At 43.8% G+C, this 22161-nt stretch overlaps 1 protein-coding gene across 1 annotated transcript in view; it reads right to left on the bottom strand.

Moving 5' to 3' along the window:
- SLC38A8 (solute carrier family 38 member 8) overlaps positions 1-22161 on the bottom strand; it is a 121639-nt gene that overhangs the window by 42892 nt on the left and 56586 nt on the right. Inside the window, exon 4 of the mRNA XM_077455749.1 lies at positions 3461-3562. Within this exon, the coding sequence (XP_077311875.1) occupies positions 3461-3562 (102 nt within the window). The remainder of the gene's footprint in view (positions 1-3460; positions 3563-22161) is intronic.

Raw genomic sequence — 22161 nt, 5'->3', positions numbered from 1 at the left:
CTATGCCATTTCCTGTCCTGCCGCGCTGTCTGCTGGGACACACACGGGTCCCAGAGACAGCGCGGACAACTCCTATTGCCCTGCGCGACTCGCGCATGCGCAGTAGGGAACCGGGAAGTGAAGCCGATTCGCTTCACTTCCTGATTCCCTCACCTAGAATGGTGGCGGCAGCAGCCGCGAGCTGAGCGATCGATCGGCCTCGGCTGCCGGCATCGCTGGACCCCGGGACAGGTGAGTGTCCATTTATTAAAAGTCAGCAGCTGTAGTATTTGTAGCTGCTGGCTTTTAATATTTTTTTCCGCAGTACAGTCCCGCTTTAAGTGCACCAACAAGAGTGGCGAGCTGAAGATACAAAACCTCATATTTCTTCAAAGGGACTGAAGTTACTAGTGCCATATAAGCCCGCACACACATACTCATGTTTCTGTATATGCAGTGGGTGTGCAGGACAGTTTATCTGGAAAGCTAATCCATTGAATGTTGATTTTAAAACAGTGGGGGTTATTTACTAAAGGAAAATCCACTTTGCACTGCAAGTGCATAATGAAAGTGCACTTTGTAGTAAAGTCACTGTAGATCTGAGGGGGACATGTAAGGAAAGTAAAAAACAGAATTTTAGCTTGCACATGATTAGATGATAAAATCAGCAGAGCTTTCACTCATTTCAGATCTACCCCTTAGATTGAGAGCGACTGCACTTCCAAGTGTCCTTTCAGTGCAAAGTGGATTTGCCTTTCGTAAATAACCCCCAGTGTTTGTAGTTGGGCCTGTGGTGTCAGGAGAGAGAAGAGAGAGGTCTGACATAAAGAGGGCCAGTCTTCTACTCTCCTCCTGCCTGAACTCATAGAGCCATATTTGAGTAGCAGTAACCAAATCACTATAAAGTGTCATATTGTGAATTATTTCCCATTTAATTGTACGTCTGTTCTTGGGGTTATTCTCTGGTTTGGAATCCCCTGAAAGCAGCCTGAATATAGTATTGAGCTATATTGCTCTTAATCTCAGTTATTGCTCTCCAGTTGAGTACTTGAATATACTGTTACCGTCTGTTACTTTTCCACAGAAATATTGCTGTAAAGACAATTTCTGTGTGTTATCACAACGTGTGAGTTTCTCATTGGTCATTGCACTTACACTATTACCAGGTGTGCCAAAGGGGCTGAGACTGCATCTCAACCCTAATAACAAAGTACGGAACAAACATACTTAAAGTGGTTTTGCAAACAAAAAAAATAAATGATTTAAATTCCTAAAAAAAAAAAAAAAAAAAAAATTTTGGAAAAATATATTTTTTTAACTTACCTCTAAATGCCTGTTGCTAGGGGGTCTCTCGTAGTCTGCCTCCTTCAGTGCATGGGCTGGTGACATTACTTCCCCTTAGCGCAGGAAGGGCTCAGCTCTGCCCCCTCTCTCCTGTCAGTCATCTGGGACACATGACAGGTCCCAGATGACTGCGCGGTATGCGCAGTGGGTGCCCGGCTGTGAAGCCACAGCCGGGTGCCCACAGTTGCAATGCCAGCACCGCCGAGCGGAGGTGGGGACAAGTAGAGCTTCAACCCCACCGCATCGCTGGACCCTGGAACAGGTAAGTGTCCGATTATTAAAAGTCAGCAGCTGCAGTATTTGTAGCTGCTGACTTAAAAAATTTTTTTTTTCAAATGGAAACTCCTCTTTAAGTAGCTCCTTCGGGGTATCGCTTAAGGAGTATATTTATTGCGGTTTTTATCTTGGAATACATTTTATTGAGGTAATGTGCTAGGTCAGTGCACCCTTTCCTTTTTTGTTGTTTTTCAGTCTGAGGATACCCATTGTCCTGAGAGGGCAGCTGGGTTCACACTAAAGCATGGAGTGGCTCACATTAGGGGGTCCAGTGGGTCTCTATTCACCGTTTCAGGTCCGATTTCAGCCCAAATTTTGGGCTGAATTCAGAACTAAAATGGTCCACAGGACTCCTGAGTTGCTTCGGGGGTGTGTGAACTGGCTCCATAGAGAGCTGGTCACAATCTCCTGCTATGCGAATTGGATGCGAGGAAACCCGCATCCAATTCGCAGTAGTACGAACCCAGCCCTACTGAGCAGTAAAGCAAACATTATTTTGCTGCTTTCGAATTATTAGATGTGATGGCTGTATTTATTTTCTTTTTTAGGCTTTTTGCTCCTTTATTTTTACCTGGTAATCCAGCCAATAAGTCTGTTTTTCAACAGAACAAGCTCTCCTGCAGATCTAGCAGTTAGAGCATTGAGACAAACCATTTACCACTGACGGGTGCCTACAATGATCAGCTTTTATTTATTCATGTAAACTTTTTATCCCAAAAAGGAACAAAATTGTTCCTGTACCTGCAGGAGTTCAGCTTCAATTTGTTAATGTAAATGAAATCTGAATTTAATTTATATATCTAAATTTGTTAGTACATCTAACACTCCCCTCAATTCAGGCTGACGGTGCTGCTTTCCAGAGGTGCCCATGTGCTCATTCATCCAGAGTGGAGGAGCTCTAATACAAGAGGTGTGTTACTGGCCAGATCACCAGGTGAAAACATAGGAAAGAAACATTAAACCATTTGTTGCCTGCCGTATAGTAAAATGACGGTGGCTGGTGGCACTCTTGTCCTGGGACAATGTCATGACAGTGCCCCAGAACTGCCGCTTGGGCATGCAGAGTAGCAGTCACGCAGCACAACCCTGATCTCCGTAAAGAGCCAATGGCGCGGCTCTTTACCCATGTGATCAGCTGTGTCCAATCACAGCCGGTCACATGTAAACAAGAAAGTGCAGTTTATCGGCTCTCCTTGGCTCCCACTGACAGGGGAGACTTGTACGGGCAATCAGGGCACTGCTTACAGTACAGCCCCAGCAATGCCCATCAGTGACACCAATCAGGGCCCATTAGTAATGCCAGTCAGTGCTGCCTTTCAGTGCCCATCAGTGCAGAATATTAGTACCCCATCAGTGCCCATAAGTGAAGCCTCATCAGTGCAGTCTATCAGTTCCCATAAGTGAAGGAGAAAAATTACTTATTTACAAAGTGTGACAGCGCTGAAAGCTGAAAAATGGCCTGTGCAGGAAGGAGGTAAACGTGCTCAGTAGGCAAGTGGTTAAAAATGAAAATGAATGAAAACCACCATATCTAAAGATTGGTAAGCTGCAATTCATTACATTTCTGGTTTTTAGATTAATATTGCTTTTATGTTTAATTAGCCTAGTGTCAAAGACGAATTACTGTATATGATAATTTTGTGAATTTGCTGCAGCCCTTATAAAGGGGGAGTGCTTAAGTGTGCGGGAAATGGCTGGTTGTCCTGTCCTATACTATGAAAATTTTTGGAATGTTCACCACTCTTTATGCCATTTTTCTCTCTTGTTAAGGGAAGACGAAACATACAGGACAAACTATATTTTGTGGAGTTTTGGCTCCAGGAGATGATAGAAACTGAAGGTGTGCTTCTGCCATACTTACTTTGAGGTATGTTCATGCTTCTGGAATGCAGTGTGCTCCATGAGGTAGTACTTCACAATGATTACCACCGTCAGGTAACAGGCCGCCAGGGTGCCCAGAATACTGAAACCACAAGAAGGAAAGGAAAATAGGTAATTCAACCTGGACAATGACTGTATTCAGCATCAAGCCGTACACCTAATTTACTATTATACAAGTATGACTAATCAGTTTCTTACATTTCTAACAGAATGCAACCAAATTACAATGTCACACCAGTTTAAGCTTTGGAAGACTGCAAGCATTGGCAGAAATATAGTTTAGTTTATACTAAATATAAATATATGAGTATTCTGTAAATGATTGGACTTTTTTTCCCTTTCAAACCCTCAAATGTATGCAAATAATAAGGAGAGGGAAATTAAGTACATTCCTATAACAGTTCAATTATCTTATCATTCAGTGCTTCTGCAAGACACAGAAATGGTGATGGTGGCTGAACTTTGGGAAAGTATTTGTGGAGCCTAGCTGTTATTCATAGGAGCCTCCAAAGCTAAAGCAATTCTGATGCCGCATACACACGAGCAGAATGCCCGACTGAAAAAGTCAGACAGGAGCTTTTCATCGTATATTCCGATCGTGTGTATGCCCCATTGTTGAAAATTCTGACGGACTTAGAAATGGAACATGTTCTAAATATTTCCGATGGAACCACTTCCTATTGAGAAAACCGCTTCTCTGTATGCTGTTCCGACGGACCAAAAACGATGCATGCTCTGAAGCAAGTACGAGACGGAAGCGCTCGGTGTGGTAAAACTAGCGTTTGTAATGGAGCTAGCACATTCCTCACACAGTAAATTCTGTGATCTTTTGATGCAGCACATTCTTTTCTTTTTTATAATGCTAGAATAATGAAGTTGTTTTGCTGCTCATATTCACACAGAGTTCTCACAAACTTATTTCTTGATTATTTCTACTGATCTCAGCAGTAAAACGATCTGAAAAAGCAGAAGTCTGAAAAGCGCGAATCGTCTCTAACCAAACTTCTACTAACACAAGATTAGCAGAAGGTGGCGCAGTGGCTATTGAACTTCCTTTTTCTAGTCTCGTCGTACGCATTGTACGTCACTGCGTTCTTAACGGTTGGACTTTGGTGTGATCGTGTGTACGCAAAACAGTTTCAGTCGAATTCCGTCGGAAGTCCGTTGGAAAAACCTTCAGAGTTTATTCTGATGGGAAAACTGTTCGTGTGTACAGGGCATTCATTCAGATGATGCGTGTCATACCATTGAAATGCGTTGGGAAATAGGGGAACACAAGCATGATCAGTCCAGTTGCCTAGGGTTACCACTGAGCCAACCCCTGTTGGGAATACCCTGGCAACACTGCATATTCTCTTAAAACTACATGTGAATAGTATTTTTTTTAAATAAAAACAGTGATACTATTCAAGATATAGAGATATATATCTCAGTAGCACCAAATGTTACTGATCCAAGTGCTCCAATGGACAAAATCTGTTCAATGCACAACAGCAGCTATTATAAACATACACAATTAATAAAATGTCCCAAAGACAAAAATCAGAGCAATCATCTCAGCACTAGGGATGAGCTTCGTGTTCGAGTCGAACATACGTTCGACTCGAACATCGGCTGTTTGTCCGTTTGGCGAAATCCGAACATTTTGGTCCGTTCGCGCCAAATTCGTGTGGCGCTCACGGCCCACAATGCACTGCGATGGCGCAGTGCATTGCTGGCTCATGATTGGCCAAGCATGCACTGTGACCCCGCATGCTTGGCCAATCGCAGAGCCAGCAGCGAGGAGAGCCATGATTGGCCACAGGCAGGATGCCTGTGGCCAATCATAGCTCAGGCTGTGTAGTGCACGCCCCACACTATATAAGGCCGCCAGCGCAGCGGCCTTGTGTAGTGTGTTGGCGTCTGAAGCAGTGGGTGTTCTGTGTACCTTCAACACAGTACACACCGATAGTTTTCGGCCGATTTTCGATCTTGCTGTTGTGTAGTGGTTGTTGTCTGCGTGCCCTGACCGCAGTATACACCGCTATATTCACCTCACCTATATAGCTAGTGATCTATCTTTTATAATAGAGCTTGCAGTCAGTAGTGTTAGGAGCTTGTGCGTGCTGTCTGCGTGCTCTGTACCCAGTACATACCGCTATATCCACCTACATAGCTCTTCTCTATTTGAGACCACTTGCCATCTGCAGGAGTTATTGGAAGTTGTGTGTGCCTCCAGCACAGCACCGTATACATCTGTATATACCCCTTTATCTCTGGTGTTCTATAATAAAGGCATCTGCAGGAGTTAGTGGGTGTTGTGTGCCTCTAGCACAATATACACTACCCAACTGCTTTTTTACCCAACTCCCTTCAGGCCATTACCATGTCTGGAAGGCAAGGAGAGGCAGACAGGCGCGAGCCGATAAAAGAAGGCAAGCAGGCTCTGTGTCTAGAGACAACAGTGCTGGTTGTGGACGCGGTGCATTGTCATCAGCACGTGGCCATGGGACACACTTGTCCTTCTTTTCGGCAGCTGGACATGTTGAGCCGCAACATGCCAACGACTTGGTAGAGTGGATGACCAAGCCCTCTTCATCCTCCTCATCCTCTCTCACCCAGTCTCAGGGTACTAGCAAAGCAGCTGCCAACGCATCGTCTTCCCTCCTCTCAATTTCATCATCAGTGACTCCTTCCCTAGACCCACCACGTCCTCCGGAGGAGTCTCCTGAACTCTTTGAGCACAGTGTTGGCTACATGCTCCAGGAGGATGCCCAGTGTTTTGTGGGCTCTGATGATGACACTCAGCTAGAGGAAGGCAGTAGCGTGAGCGCAGAGAGAGGGGATGCTCAAGAAGGACAGCAATCTGGCAGTCATGTTCCACAAGCTGCAGCATACTGCCAGGTTTGCTACAGCGATGAAGAGGGAGGGGATGATGAGGGCACTGACTCCACGTGGGTGCCTGGAAGGAGAGAGGAGGAGGAGGAGGAGGAGGAGGAGGAGGAGGAGGCACATGTCCAACGAGGCAGGATGCCCTCCGGGGGCCAGCTTAGGGGCAGCACACCGACTGAATCACACCGCAGAGCTCCGCCTGTGCAGGGCGCTGCCTCTGCGCGTTATTCTAAAAGTTCTTTGGTGTGGGCCTTTTTTGAGACGAGTGCATCAGATCGCACCGCTGCTATTTGCAACATATGTCTCAAGCGTATCTCGTGTGGCCAAAACATCAGCCGCTTGGGCACCACATGCTTGACCAGACATATGTTGACCTGCCATGCAGCTCGTTGGCAAGCGTACCTCAAAGACCCACACCAAAGAACAAAGCGGACCTCTCCTTGCTCCTCATCAGCTGGCATCTCCAACCCCACTAGACCTTCAGTCCCCTCTGAAACCTGCTCTGAGAGGAATGAAGGTGTAGAATTAGGTGTGTCACAGCCAAGTGCTTCCGGGAACTCTGCTAGCGATACACCCACGTCCGATTATAGCAGGCAAATGTCCCTGCCCCAGCTGCTGGACCGGCGAAAGAAGTTCACTCCCAGCCATCCACATGCCCAGCGGTTGAATGCTAGCTTGGCTAAATTGCTAGTCTTTTCAGTTGGTAGACTCGGCCCCCTTCCGTGAGTTTGTACAATGTGCGGTTCCTCAGTGGCAGGTCCCCAAACGCCACTTTTTCTCAGGGAAGGCGATTCCGGCGATTCCGGCTCTCTACCGGCATGTGGAAGGCAATGTCCTTGCCTCGCTGGACAGAGCGGTCAGCGGTAAGGTGCATATTACCGCTGACTCATGGTCCAGCAGGCATGGACAGGAACGTTACCTGTCTTTCACGGCCCATTGGGTCACTCTTCTGGCAGCTGGGAAGGATGCAGGACAAGGTGCAGTAGTGTTGGAGGTTGTTCCGCCACCACGCCTCCAAAATGCTACTATTGGTTGTGACACACCTCTCTCCTCCACCCCCTCCTCTCCTTCTTCCTCCATGGCCTCTTCCAGTGCTCTGTCCTCAGAACCAGCGGTGCTTCGTAGGCGTTCCAGGGGCTACGCAAGTACACAGGCAAAACGATGCCATGCCGTGCTTGCGCTGGTTTGTTTGGGGGACAGGAGCCACACTGGGGCGGATGTTTTGTCAGCTCTGCAGGGGCAGGCCGAGAGGTGGTTGACGCCAGGCCAGCTTAAGCCAGGAATGGTGGTTTGTGACAATGGCACCAACCTCCTCTCCGCCCTCCGACAGGGACAACTGACCCATGTGCCCTGTGTAGCTCACGTCCTTAACCTGGTGGTGCAGCGGTTCTTGGGCAGGTACCCCGGCTTACAGGATGTCCTGAAGCAGGCCAGGAAAGTCTGTGTGCATTTCCGCCGATCATTTAATGCCTGTGCTCGGCTGGCTGAGCTCCAAAAGGAGTTGAACCTGCCCAAGAACCGCCTTATATGTGACATGCCCACCAGGTGGAACTCAACGTTGGCCATGCTGCAGCGGCTGCACACACAGCAGAGGGCCATCAATGAGTACCTGTGCGACTACGGCACCAGGACAGGGTCAGGGGAGCTCGGTTTTTTCTCACCACGCCAGTGGGGCATGATCAGGGATGCATGCACTGTCCTGTCACCGTTTGAGGAGGCCACAAGGATGGTGAGCAGTGACAGTGCATGCATCAGTGACACTGTACCTCTTGTCCACCTCTTGGAGCATACGCTGCGTGGAATAATGGACAGGGCACTTGAGGCAGAACAGAGGCAGGAAGAGGAGGACTTCCTTGCCTCTCAAGGCCCCCTTTATCCAGACAGTGTTCCTGCTGTGCCACCCTTCACACAGGAAGAGGATGAGGAGGAAGAAGAGGAGGAGGAGGATGATTGTGTCAGCATGGAGGTGGAGGCTGGCACTCAGCATCAGCAGCAGCAGCAGCAGTCTTGTAGGGATGATTTACAGTCCCAAGAAACACGTGGACTTGTACGTGGCTGGGAGGAGGTAGCTGCGGATCATGTTGTCCTTAGTGACCCAGAGGACTCCGGACCGAATGCCTCAGCTAACCTACGCTGCATGGCCTCCCTGATCCTGCAAAGCCTGCGGAAGGATCCTCGTATTCTTCGGATCAAGGAGAGGGACCATTACTGGCTGGCCACTCTCCTTGATCCACGGTACAAGGGTAAGGTTGCCGACCTTATCTTGCCATCGCAGAGGGAGCAGAGGATGAGACATCTCCGGGAGGCCTTGCAGAAAGGTCTGTGCAACGTGTTCCCAGAGACTGGGAGGTTACAAACTCCTGGTCCTGGACAACGTGTTGCTGAGGCATCGGTCAGAAGGAGCGGTGGAGAAGGTGGCCGTCTGACTGATGCTTTCAGACAATTTTTTAGTCCGCAGCCCCAAGGTATGATCGGTTCCAGCAACCATCGCCAGCGTCTGATTTACATGGTGCAGGAATACCTAGGGGCAAGGTCAGACTTGGACACCTTTCCCACCGAAAATCCTCTGGCTTACTGGGTCTTGAGGATGGATCACTGGCCAGAGCTTGCACAGTATGCAATTGAGCTACTGGCCTGTCCTGCATCCAGCGTTCTTTCGGAACGCACCTTCAGTGCTGCTGGTGGCTTTGTTACCGATCACAGGGTGCGCCTGTCCACCGAATCAGTTGATCGACTGACCTTCATCAAGATGAATCAGTCTTGGATCACCCACAGCTACCAAGCACCTGAAGCTGATGTAACAGAATAATTTTTTTTGAAATATCACATCCCTTCAAGACTGCCTATGCTGATGCTGAGTGACTGTCCTGTTATATTGATTGTCTATTCTCTTCCTCCTCCACTGATATGTTGGAAGAACATTTCTGGTTCTGGGTGATGCCATCAGCCCAATTTTTCTGCCCCTGTTTAACAGGGGCGTTTAAGTAAAATTTTTGATGCAATGCTTTGCAGCAGGGCTAATTCCTGCAATCAAATAAGAGTATATGGGAGAGGTTGCAGTGTGGTGGCACCAGCACCAGTGCCTAAGGCCCAATTTTTCTGCCCCTGTTTAACAGGGGCGTTTAATTACAATTTTTGATGCAATGCTTTGCAGCAGGGCTAATTCCTGCAATAAAACTAGAGTATATGGAAGAGGTTGCAGTGTGGTGGCACCAGCACCAGTGCCTAAGGCCCAATTTTTCTGCCCCTGTTTAACAGGGGCGTTTAAGTACAATTTTTGATGCAATGCTTTGCAGCAGGGATAATTCCTGCAATAAAAGTAGAGTATATGGGAGAGGTTGCAGTGTGGTGGCACCAGCACCAGTGCCTAAGGCCCAATTTTTCTGCCCCTGTTTAACAGGGGCGTTTAATTACAATTTTTGATGCAATGCTTTGCAGCAGGGCTAATTCCTGCAATAAAACTAGAGTATATGGCAGAGGTTGCAGTGTGGTGGCACCAGCACCAGTGCCTAAGGCCCAATTTTTCTGCCCCTGTTTAACAGGGGCGTTTAAGTACAATTTTTGATGCAATGCTTTGCAGCAGGGCTAATTCCTGCAATAAAACTAGAGTATATGGCAGAGGTTGCAGTGTGGTGGCACCAGCACCAGTGCCTAAGGCCCAATTTTTCTGCCCCTGTTTAACAGGGGCGTTTAAGTACAATTTTTGATGCAATGCTTTGCAGCAGGGCTAATTCCTGCAATAAAACTAGAGTATATGGGAGAGGTTGCAGTGTGGTGGCACCAGCAGCAGTGCCTAAGGCCAAATTTTTCTGCCCCTGTTTAACAGGGACATGTAATTACAATTCTTGATATAATATTTCACAGGAGGGCCCCTTCCTGTGCCCACCCAGAGTAACGGTGAGGACTTATAGTGTTGTGGCACCAGCACCACAACCACCAAAGGTCAATTTTTCTACCACTGTTCAACAATGGCATGTAATTACAATTCTTGATATAATCGTTCACAGCAGGGCGCTCCAGCGCCCACCAAGAGTCACTTTGAGGGCTTACAATGTTGTGGCAAAACCAACACCTTGTTCCGCCATTTCTGCAGAGCATATAGGGCAGGCCCCTACTTTCAAACATCCAATTTACAAACATCTCCTACTTGCAAACGGAAGGAGACAACAGCAAGTGAGATGAAAAAAGATGGACGACAAAACAAATTATACAGGGGTGATAACCCTTCTCTATGTTTTCCAAAAAGCTTAAAAATAGTTTTTTTGACTGGAGCTACACTTTAAAAATGTACCAGTTGAAAATTACAAACAGATTCAACTTAACACAACAAACCTACACAGTCCCTGTCTTGTTTGCACCGCCTGTATACTGCTGTTCTGAGTATATAGGGCCTGGGGGCCACACGCATTTCCTTTTTTTAATATGGGTACAGGGTTCCCCTTAATATGCGTACAAGACCCAAATAGGCTGGTAATGGGCAGGGAGGGCTACCCATGTCATTTTTCTCAATGATTTTCAACCATATTGCAGGAACCAGATATAACATTAAAACCGCAAGCAGTTTTAAATGGTGTTATTTCCGTTTAATGTCATTTTGTGCAGGGACTGTTCTAAACACGGGAAACCCGTGGCACTTCACAGGCATACTACAGACACCCCCCAGGCACCATATTTAAAGGAATATTTCACATTTTTTCACTTTAATCATCATTAAAATCAGTGCTCCTGCCAAAACGGCCATTTTTAAAAACATTTTAGGCATTGACCCATGTCCCCTGGGGCAGGAGCCAGGTCCCCAAACCCTTTTTAGGACAGTATCTTGCATATTAGCCGTTAAAATTAGCACTTTTAATTTCGAACGTTCGAGTCCCATAGACTTCAATGGGGTTCTAAAGTTCGTTCGAATTTGGGGTCCGTTCGAAAGTTCTGGTGCGAACCGAACCGGAGGGTGTTCGGCTCATCCCTACTCAGCACTAACATCGCTAATAGAATAATGAAAATGTAATATTCAGTGCAGATAATGGTAATTAAAAACCATTGGAGAGTCAATCAACATGAAATACATAAAACACTTAAAATCAATGTAGTGTGAACTGTGCTCCGTAACTTAGCAACAAGAAATAGATTCCTCAGCTGGATACCATCACCAACACCTCGTGCACGAATAGTCCTTGTTGGTAATGAACTCACCAGACATGAGTGATATATGAGCCTTGTGTCTCCACACACTGTAAGATAAACTCCAATCCTCCCAGTACGATGCAAATGTAACAGACACTGAAGCCTGTAATCATCCGAGACTTGAAACTGGCTTCTATCTCCGAAAAGATCACTCTTTCATGATACAATTCATAAATGCAAGAGAAAAGGGGAACTGGCATAGCGTAATACTGTTAATGGGTAAAATACCTACACACATAATATCTGCTTACACAAGATTCAGGATAAAGCAGCATGTAAAATAAACATCTGTGCTGTACAGAAAGAGTCACTCTCACCGCCTCCAAGATGGAATTGGCTGTGATGGAACCTGGGATGACCAGCTCTGAGACTGACAGACGAGGGAGCCGTGTAGTCATGCCCCAGCGCCTTTCGTCATCACGTCTTCTCTGGAGGGCGTGGCCACACAGCGCGGCTCTTCCCTTTTATATACACAAAGGACATAATGTTAATCCTCCATGTAACAAAACCGGAGTGTCATCACTAGCCAAATCGCAACCAAGCACGGGACTGAATGACAGATCGGCTAAAGCAGGGCCCACTAACAGGCCAGGTTTGCAAGATAACTAAAATACATGACAGGTGATATCATTTGCTGCTCAGTGATTGCAGTATTCTAGTCTACATCTCCCGAAGGTAATACATAAAACCTGGCCTGTTAGTGGGCCCTGAGGACAGGGTTGATGATCACTGGGCTAAAGTACTAGGTTACACGGGATGCGTGAACACGTTCGTTCGTGACGAAACGCGCGTAGGGAGGTAGGCGTTCTGACGTCTCCACGTTCTACGCCCAACTAGGAAGTGCGGGCGGCACACGAGTCCGGCCGGCTCGTTTTTTATACGATCGTTTTCTTCTATACACATGCTTCGTATTGGAGATAGAAGCAGTGTGGTGCCTGTGACGGTTCATCCAGAACTTCTGTGCTGTTGCTTTGCTGATCTCATTAACACTGAGATCTATAACTCTGGTCAGCGGCCCCTCTTCTCACTGGTGGAGGATTGTTTGGATTATTTTTCACACAGGAATTTGTGGGTGTTTACACCTTAATATCACCTTGGAAGAACTAACACTATTCTTTGGACAATTTTTGTTTCAATATATATAAATCCTTTGTTGTTTTCGAATACTATTTATGCTAATTTCATTATTGGTTTTGATCTAGTATACATTTTTTTCACTTATATGATGACAAGATATTATTCACATATATAATTTTATTATTTGAATTTCATTACTTGCATTTTTGTCACAAAAAATCGTTTTTTTTCTCATGGTTATTGATATGGTTTTTGATTAGGTTTTAGTAATATATTTTTTGTTTTTAGCGCAGCTCACTTTGTTCACTTATTTAGTAAAACCATATAACCTAACTGAATGTAAAAGTATGTTACACACAGTACATATTCAGTTCTATATGGAATCCTATGACATTAAAAGGTAAAACTAATCCTGAAAACCACATAAAGCCATGGTGCCTATCTCGGGCTGCATGAAGGCTTGGGACTCAACCAGAAACGAAATCAGAAACAGTATCATGATATAACTGCAAAGCATAAAATACATAAAATTAACCACTTAAGGACCAAGCCTCTTTCTGAGATTTGTTGTTTACAAGTTAAAACAGTTTTTTTTTGCTAGAAAATTACTTGGAATCCCCGAACATTATACATTTTTTTATAACACCCTAGAGAATGCGGTCGTTGCAATACTTTCTGTCACACTGTATTTGCACAGCGGTCAAAAAGACCTCAGATCTCATATTTACACTAAAATGCAATAAGAAAAAAAAAATTGTTATTTAAAATATATATATTTTTTTTAAATGGCCCTTTAAGAGCTGTGGGTGGAATTGACGTTTTGCCATCGCTTCCACTCTGCAGTGTCATGCAGACGGTTGGGAGCCATCTTCCCTCACTCGTCTCCATGCACAGCAAGCGACAAGACGCAATCTCCTCCGCTGCTGCCGACGGTTCCGGTAAGAGGCAGAGGGCACCGGATTGCGGTAGGAGGGGAAGGCCCTTTCGCACCACCGATAAAAATGATCTCACGGTGAAACCGCTGCAGACACAACTTTTATCTTGTAGCGGACCGCCCTCTGAAAAGGAGGGTACCGGGGTTATGGTAGCTAGCTGCTGCCATAACAAAGTTATCCTCCTTCAAACAGCCGATGTAAACCTGCGGCGGGTGGTCCGTAAGTGATTAATAGTCACTAATAAAGCAATTCAGGTCAAAATCTATATTCATTCCATTGGGGCTTAAAGTGTTAGTCAAATATATCCATGGAGTTTCACGTTTTGACAAATCATGGACCAAAATACTGCCCCACCATAAGGGGTGGATCTTATTTTTTCCCCAAAACTTTAATCCTGAAGGATCCCTGCCGTGTTTTAGTCTAAAACTTAATGAGATGCTATGATCCTTGTAGTCAATCAGAATATTATAGATGATACTATTCAAGGAAGTAGTATTTTGCCCTTTATTAGAGTATACTTATTTTTGTACATGTATGTCTATTTGGAAGCTGCCTTTGTTAAATAAGCAAAAAAATAAAAAATAAATACACACACACACACACACACAGCATATTTATATTTAAGTCACTATCAAGATTTGTTTCTGGTGGACAGAAATCCAATCAGAGCCTCAGCCACATTAAGCTGAATCATGTCCAATCAATATGATGGGAATGAAATGCTGAGGCAGTGGTCCTATGTAGTAAACAAAGTATTTGCTTAATGAACATCAGATGCAGACTTACAGTACATTTCACAGCAAATAAAAATGGAGCATAACTTGAAGAATAAAAACGTTATATAGATACCCGCGCTATGGTGTACAAATAATATAATAAAACTATCCTACATAAATGTGACAGGGCTTCTGCTGACGTGGAAGGTAAAAAAACAAAACAAAAACAAAGTGATGATAGAAATTATTATACTTAGCGCTGCTCCAATATTCTTAATAATCAATAAATCATACAATATAATGGGAAAAAAAAATACATAAAGTGCAAATTTGCAAAAAAGTACCAAACTGTATCAAGTCCTTTCAATACGAAATACACGTGTAGACTCTTGTTGTAAAGATTCGAGTGCCACTCTGTGCTTCCCTCCTGGGTCCCCACCCAGAGATAAGTTATAAACAGGCAAGATCTTTTCCAGCAAGGATCAGGACGTCTCCTTACACCATCGATTATAAAAGATTCCACAATGAACCAAGATGTATCCTCATTATTCGATTAAAGAAGCAGGACAAAACTCTGGATAGCCGCACACTGGAAAAAGACTTGAAACCCCATCTTTAATTAAAACAACGTGGGTCACATCAAAACAACATCAAAAACAAAATAAAAAAATCCACAGCAAAAGAATAACAGGGTACAGGAAAAACTGACGCATTTCGCACCGTAATCAGTACTTACTCATGGCTATGAGTAAGCACTGATTACGGTACGAAACGCGTCAGTTTTCCTGTACCCTGTTATTCTTTTGCTGTGGATTTTTTTATATTGTTTTGATGTGACCCATGTTGTTTTAATTAAAAGTGGGATTTCAAGTCTTTTTCCAGTGTGCGGCTATCCAGAGTTTTGTCCTGCTTGTTTGCTCATGGTGTGTGTAATGGTCAGCACCTGGGGCTCATCAATAGGAGACAGAGCTTCAGTCCTCGAGGATTACTTTGGAGCGGTGGTTCATCCCCTCATTATTCGATTACTGGATCTCCATTGCGGTAAAACAGGCAATACATGTCTGAAGTTGGATTGTTTTCCTTGCTTGTATACAATTCTCTCTTTTGTTTCTCAATAAACTTTGATGTTTAAAAAAACAAACAAAAAAAAAACAGGCAATACATGAAGATGCACATAGCGTAATATTGCTAAAAATGTATTTGCTTGAAAACACCCAATAAAAAAAAAAAAAAAATGCACTTACATCAAAAGAAAGGCATACAGACAAAAAACGCTAAAAGAGTGCCGGCAACTCAATTGCTTCTTCTTAAATCTTTATTGAGCACAGACAGCTGTGCGACATCAAAACGCTAACATGTTTCAGCAAAAGCTTTCCTCATAGCATGCAGATTTATAATAAAATCATTGCCTTGGCTTGCTGCCAGCCGTCACTGAACCTCGTGCACGTGTTCCTTACTTGATGCCTTTTGCCCCTTCCACTGGGCATCTTCAGAAATGAGGGGGGCCCATGACTGGCTGTCTTTATTTGTTAAGTTTCGCCCACTACACCCAAACCTCCCACTACTCTCATTGACTGCGATGTTTAAATTTCACTTCCTGTTAGTACAGGAAGTGTTGTGGTCTCCATCTTGGTATTCTCCTCTGCGGTCTTTCTCATACATAGAAAACACCATGTTTGCATTCTCTGTGATCACCCATTCATATAGACAGGAAATGCAATGGCTACCATATTGGTACTCACATGGAACCATTCCGCTTCCTGTAAAAACAGGAAGCTGCATGGGCACCCCCTTGGTACTCTCTATTCCATCTACTCTACATCGCGGTTGCCATCAGATTACAGATTAAAAATTTGACTGTATGCATATATTGTTTTCATCAAGTTTACTTATATAATGTCCATATAAATAGTCAAAACTTAAAGAAAGCTACATATGTATAAAAATGAATGCACAAAAATTACATATAGATTCATATAAACAATAGTTGGTAATAAAACGATTAATATCTAAATATATGTTCGACCATGCAGGTGTCATCGACTAACTGGTATATTCATTTCATTTTGTGAAATGGATTTTTTCATATTTGTGCCTCTCCAGTGTCTTTCTGCTGTGTCTATGCCACAAAAGGTTAATTTTTTAGGGGTCTCTGTTGTGGAATCTTCTAAAGTGATTAGATAAACTGTACTTTGGAAATCCTTTGTAGCGCTGGCTCCTGAAGAGCATACGCTATGTTTTTTTAAATTTAATGTTACACCTGAACTGCAGTTTGGTTTGGGTATAATTATTCCAAATTTGGACCTCAGCATCAGTCTGACTGGACTATAATGTGTTCAGCCTGTCTCTTCTGGCAGGCATTGAAACCACAGCCTGGTTGGGTGCTTTAAAGTTACTTTCTCTCTGAGCCAGCCCAGTGGGAGTGTCACTCTTGCTGTGCTTTCTGGGAGAGGGTACTTAAGATGCGGATGTCGCGTGGTTCGGGGTTCCGGTCCAGAAGTATGTTCTGACTCCATGGTCCTGGTCCTCCTGACCAGCCCCCAGGGAGGCTATGGCCTGGGGTGCGGATACACCCGACTTTATGTCTCGGGGCTGGCTAGCCCGAGGCAAGGAAACTAAAAAATTCCGAGGTGGTCCGGTACCATCTCCGGTTGTGGAGAGGCCCAGCAACTTCGTAGCTATCCAGGGGAGGACTCTTCAGAAGAAGATCACGTATGGGTTGGCTTCTTAGCAAGAGCCTGGTGAGGCTGAGGGACCTAAGTAAATCCAATCTCATGGGTATCGCCAAACTGGCTGAAAGATACTGGTACCACACGAATGTTCTACAAGTTCTAATTTCCTACATGTTCTACAACAACATCTGTGGCAGAGACTTATTCCTACATGTTCTACAACAACGTCTGTGGCAAGGACTTGTTCCTGATTTAAGCACCTTGTTGGCTTCTAGGCCTTGTGATAGAGGGACTATCCAACTTGAGTGAACATCCAGCTGTGAATGCCTATTCTCTGGATTTAGTCGAAGTAAGCAAGTCCTTTATCATTGACTTTGACACTAAGAGTACCTGAACTTTCCTCCTAACCCTCTGATCCTATACTAAGACACTGTTCGTTAACTACATTTTTTGCAAATAAAAATGCCTTTGAGCGGATCTGTCGTCAGTCTCTAAAGTTTCTGGGCCATCTACCACGGGAAACCCCTAGATGCAAATCGAGGTGAAGAGGGTAACGGTAAGCCCAATCAAACCAGCAGCTCCTTCAGGGGTTAGTGCTACACCTTTTTTTTTATATTATTAATATGCTCCCTAAGTCTTACTTTTAGCTCTCTGGTAGTTCTACCCACATTCTGCAAACAACACTCACATTCCATTTTGGTATGTGACATGCAGGGCCGTCTTTAATATTGATTAGACCCTGGGCAAACAAACATTTTTTTTTTGGGCCCCCTCTTCCATGCAATTTCACTCTCCACATGCGTTGAGACATACAATAAATAGCAGCTAGACTCAAAATCAGTTTACTGAATCAGATCAGGCAGCAATTGCGATTGGTTGCCAGACGTTACAGTGTTTCATTTCTGCTCACTAACTGGCTGCTAGAGGTTACAGCACACATTATGGCTCACTGTTATTTTCTAGAGGTTACAGCACATGGCTTCTGCTTGTTGATTGGTTGCTGGAGATTACTGTACATCAATACTGCTCACTGATTGATTGCTAGAGGATACTGAACATCTTTACCACTCACTAACTGGTTGTTAGAGGTTACTGCACATTATTACTGCTCACCAATTGGTTGCAAGAGGTTAGTGCACAGCATTACTGCTCAATGATTGGTTGCTAAAGGTTACAGCACATTATCTCCTCACTGCCTGCCTGCGTATTCACATGCGCCAAAATTCATGGTGCTGTGGCACCATGTTATTTTGAAGAAGGGTTCCACCTCCAATTTACTTACTTTTGCAGAACAGGCTGATGTTAGGCTTAATGACCACAGTTGTAGGCAGGACTTTAAAGCATGCTCCTTTACCTCCCCAGTGGGTGGATGTGACCTCAGGGGGGCCTTGATATACATATGAATGTTGCCTCTATTTACATATCAATGTCATGGTCCACGACTATTTACATATCAATGCAGGTTATTTACATGTAAACACAGGGTCTGCAGGTGAGTCATCTGTACATGGAAATAGGGCAGAGCTGGGCAGTAGCTGAAGTTTACACTGAGATATCGGGACAAAGCACAGGGCTAAAACTTCAAGGGAATTTAAACTGGGATATTTGGCAAGTATGAGGCAGCTGCTTTGGGCCCCACAACAATGAGAGGGCCCAAGGCAGCTGCCCCTTTTGCCCTGCCTTAAAAATGGTCCTGGTGACATGAGTGGTTACACATGTGATGAATTTATGTATTTCATATACTTATCCCATTGTCCTGGATTGAAAGTGTGTTTTCCCTTTCCCCTTCCTTCTGAGCTTTCTTTACTTTTTAAATAAGTTGGGCTTTTAATTTATTACCCGGGTCTCCTCTAAGTTTGCTGTATGTATCCTTATCGCGTACCTACCAAACGATTGAGGTCCTGGTTATAGTCCTCTTTATTTAAAACACAACTATCCCCCCCCCCCCCCCTCCGTCAGCCGGTCTTGTTTTTCTTTTTTTATAAATCATTGAGGCCCTGTTTAATCTGTTTATTGCCTCTCATGGGATGTATAGTAATGGCTTCAATATCCCAGTTCTACCATCATTTTGAAGACATCTAAGCATTGATTGCTACCATCTTTCGGATTGAAGGTAGATTTATTCTTCAATAAACTGTGTGTAAATAGCGGATCTATGGGTTGAACATTATCAATTAGCAAAATGCTTCTTAATATTAAATCTTTCTAATAAATTTATGTAAATCAATAAAAGTCCTAAATGTATTCACATTTTTGGGTCGGGCATATTTTAAACCTAATCCTAATGCCCTGTACGCATGGTCGGATGTGCTATCAGATTGTGTTGTCGGAAAATCTGATCATGTGTAGGCTCCATCCGACTTTTTCCGTCGGAATTTCCAACATACAAAGTCTGAGAGCTGGATCTAAAATTTTCCGACAACAAAATCCGATCGTTTCAATTTCGATCGTGTGTAGGCAGTTCCGATGGACAAAGTGCCACGCATGCTCAGAATAAATTACGAGATGAAAGCTATTGGCTACTGCCCTCTTTATAGTCCCGTCGTACATGCTTTATGTCACCTCGTTCTGAACAATCAGATTTTCTGACAACTTTATGCAACCGTGTTTATGCAAGACAAGTTTGGGCCAAAATCTGTCGGAAAAAATCTGACGGATTTTTTCGACGGAATGTCAGACCGTGTGTACAGGGCATTATACCTTGAGCTCCTCAGCATTAAAAGTAATGGAACTCCTGTATTGTATGGGGGTGGGTGACCTCTGTGGCCTCATCTTGGTCTCCAATAATTCACAGGTTCTCCTGGGGGTCCCCAGTGACCTTCTCTCCCTCTGTATCCCCTCCAAGGGGGTCTGCCATATCCTTTGCCCTGAAAATTATTATACTCATATGGTCTATGGTAAGAAGGTACTCCTACATTATATAGTGGAGTACATGGTCTGATGGGCTCATATCTATTCTATGTGGGTAGGTTATACTGGGGTATTTCTGGTTCATTATTGGATTGATAGCAAGTTTGGGGTGTGTAGTTAGGCTCATTTCTATTGTTTCCTGTGATGTTCCTCCCTCCTCTAGCTGGAGTACGGAGGTTAGGGGTCTGTGTAAAGGGCACTGCTTCCCTCTTCATAGAGGATTCTCTAAATAATGTGATCTCTTCTATTTTCACTTCCTGCCATTTATAAACTAATCCTTTTTCAGGTGTAGCAAATGCTTAACATGCAAAAATGAAAACAACGCACTTTCAATCCAGGACAACAGGACAAGTATATGAAATATCAAAGTTCATCCCATGCGGAACCACTTATGTCACATACCTAATGGAATGTGAGTGTGGTTTGCAATATGTGGGTAGAACTACCAGAGAACTAAAAGTAAAACTTAGGGAGCATATTAATAATATAAAAAAAGGATTTCGAAAGCACTTTAGAAGATTCCATAACAGAGACCCCTCAAAATTAACATTTTGTGGCATAGACAGAGCAGAAAGACACTGGAGAGGCACAAAAATGAAAAAAAGCCATTTCACAAAACGAAACGGAATGGATATACCAGTTACAGTCAATGACACCTGCAGGGTTGAACATAGATTTAGATATGAATTGTTTATATGAATTTATACATAAGTTTTGTGTATGAATTTTTATACATATGTAGCTTTCTTTAAGTTTTGACCATTTAGATGGCCATTATATAAGTAAACTTGATAACACCAATATATGCAAGCAGTCAAAATTTAAATCTATCATTTTAGTTTTTTTTTTAATGGTAGCATGTATATGTGTTATTTGAAATGCATAGTGGTGTACTCATGTGCTGCAGTCTCTAATTTTTGAGCCACAGTACACAAGTATACTATTCAAACCTCTCAATACATCTTCCAGCCAATGACACTGATATAGCAAGCACAGTTAGAATTTATGTGTCACCAGGAGTCTGACACAACATGCAGGAGCACAAAGATGGCAACCGCGATGTAGAGTAGATGGAATAGGGAGTACCAAGATGGCAACCATGCGGCTTCCTGTTTTTACAGGAAGAGTCCATGTGAGTACCAATATGGTAGCCGTTGCACTTCCTTTCTGTATGAATGGGTGATCACAGGGAGTGCAAACATGGTGTTTTCTATGTATGAGAAAGACCACACATGAAAGTACCAAGATTGAGACCAGAACACTTCCTGTACTAACAGGAAGTGAAATGTAAACATCACAGATGATGAGTAGTGGGAGGTGTGGGTATAGTGGGCAGGACTTAAATAAAAAGAAATACAAGACAGCTAGTCACGGCCCCCTTAGCTTCTGAAGACGTCCAGTGGGAGGGGAGAAACACGTCAAGCAAGGAACACATGAGGTTCAGTGACAGCAGGCAGCATGCCAATACAGTGATTTTTGTCTGTATGCATTTCTTTTGATCCAAGTGCATTTTTTTGTGTTTTTAAACAAATATATTTTTGCAATATTACGCTATGTGCATCTCTCTCCTCATTTGGCACATGTATTGCCCGTTTTACCGCAATGGAGATCCAGTAAGGGAATAATAAGAAGGATACATGTTGGTTCATTGTGGAATCTTTTACAAAACATTGATGTAAGGAGACATCATGATCCTTGTTAGAAAAGATCGTGCGTGTTTATAACATCTCTGATGAGTGGGGACCCAGGAGGGGAGCACAGAGTGGCACTCGAATCTTCACAACAAAAATCTACATGTGTATTTTCTATTGAAAAGACAGTTTTGCACATTTTGCATTATATTGTATGATTTATTGATTATTAAGAATATTGGAGCAGCGCTGAATATAATAATTTGTATCACAACCTGAAGAATGTCAGGAATCCATTATTAGCCAAAGCCCTTGCAATAAATCATTCATGTTTGGTAAGATTTTTATTTTTTAGTGTTCTGCATTTAAATTTAACCTGTCACAAACCTGGCCAACTAAATACCAGATGAAGACGTTACCTGAAGTTAAAATGGCATCTTAAAGCTCCAAAGTCTTATGATACATGGCTCTCTTCTCATGGGCCTAATGCTGCCTGAGGTGGCTGTTTTTGGGACAATCCTCGGCCCCTGGGGCGGGAGGCTGCCTTAACCCTCTTACACCCTATCTCTATTCTTTCTCTCCTTTTCTTGATCTACCATTTCCCTCCTCTAATGCTCCTATTTCTATTTGTTGAAAAGACCTGGTACAGGAGGTTCGATATTGCGGCTCTTTTACTCTATCGTAGCTC

Source organism: Lithobates pipiens, unplaced genomic scaffold, assembly GCF_037356315.1.
Source record: "Lithobates pipiens isolate NorthernLeopardFrog02 unplaced genomic scaffold, aLitPip1_a1.2 Scaffold_10, whole genome shotgun sequence".
Lineage (NCBI taxonomy): Eukaryota > Metazoa > Chordata > Amphibia > Anura > Ranidae > Lithobates > Lithobates pipiens.
The sequence above is the reverse complement of the archived record's forward strand: the minus strand, read 5'-3'. Positions and strand labels throughout refer to the sequence as shown.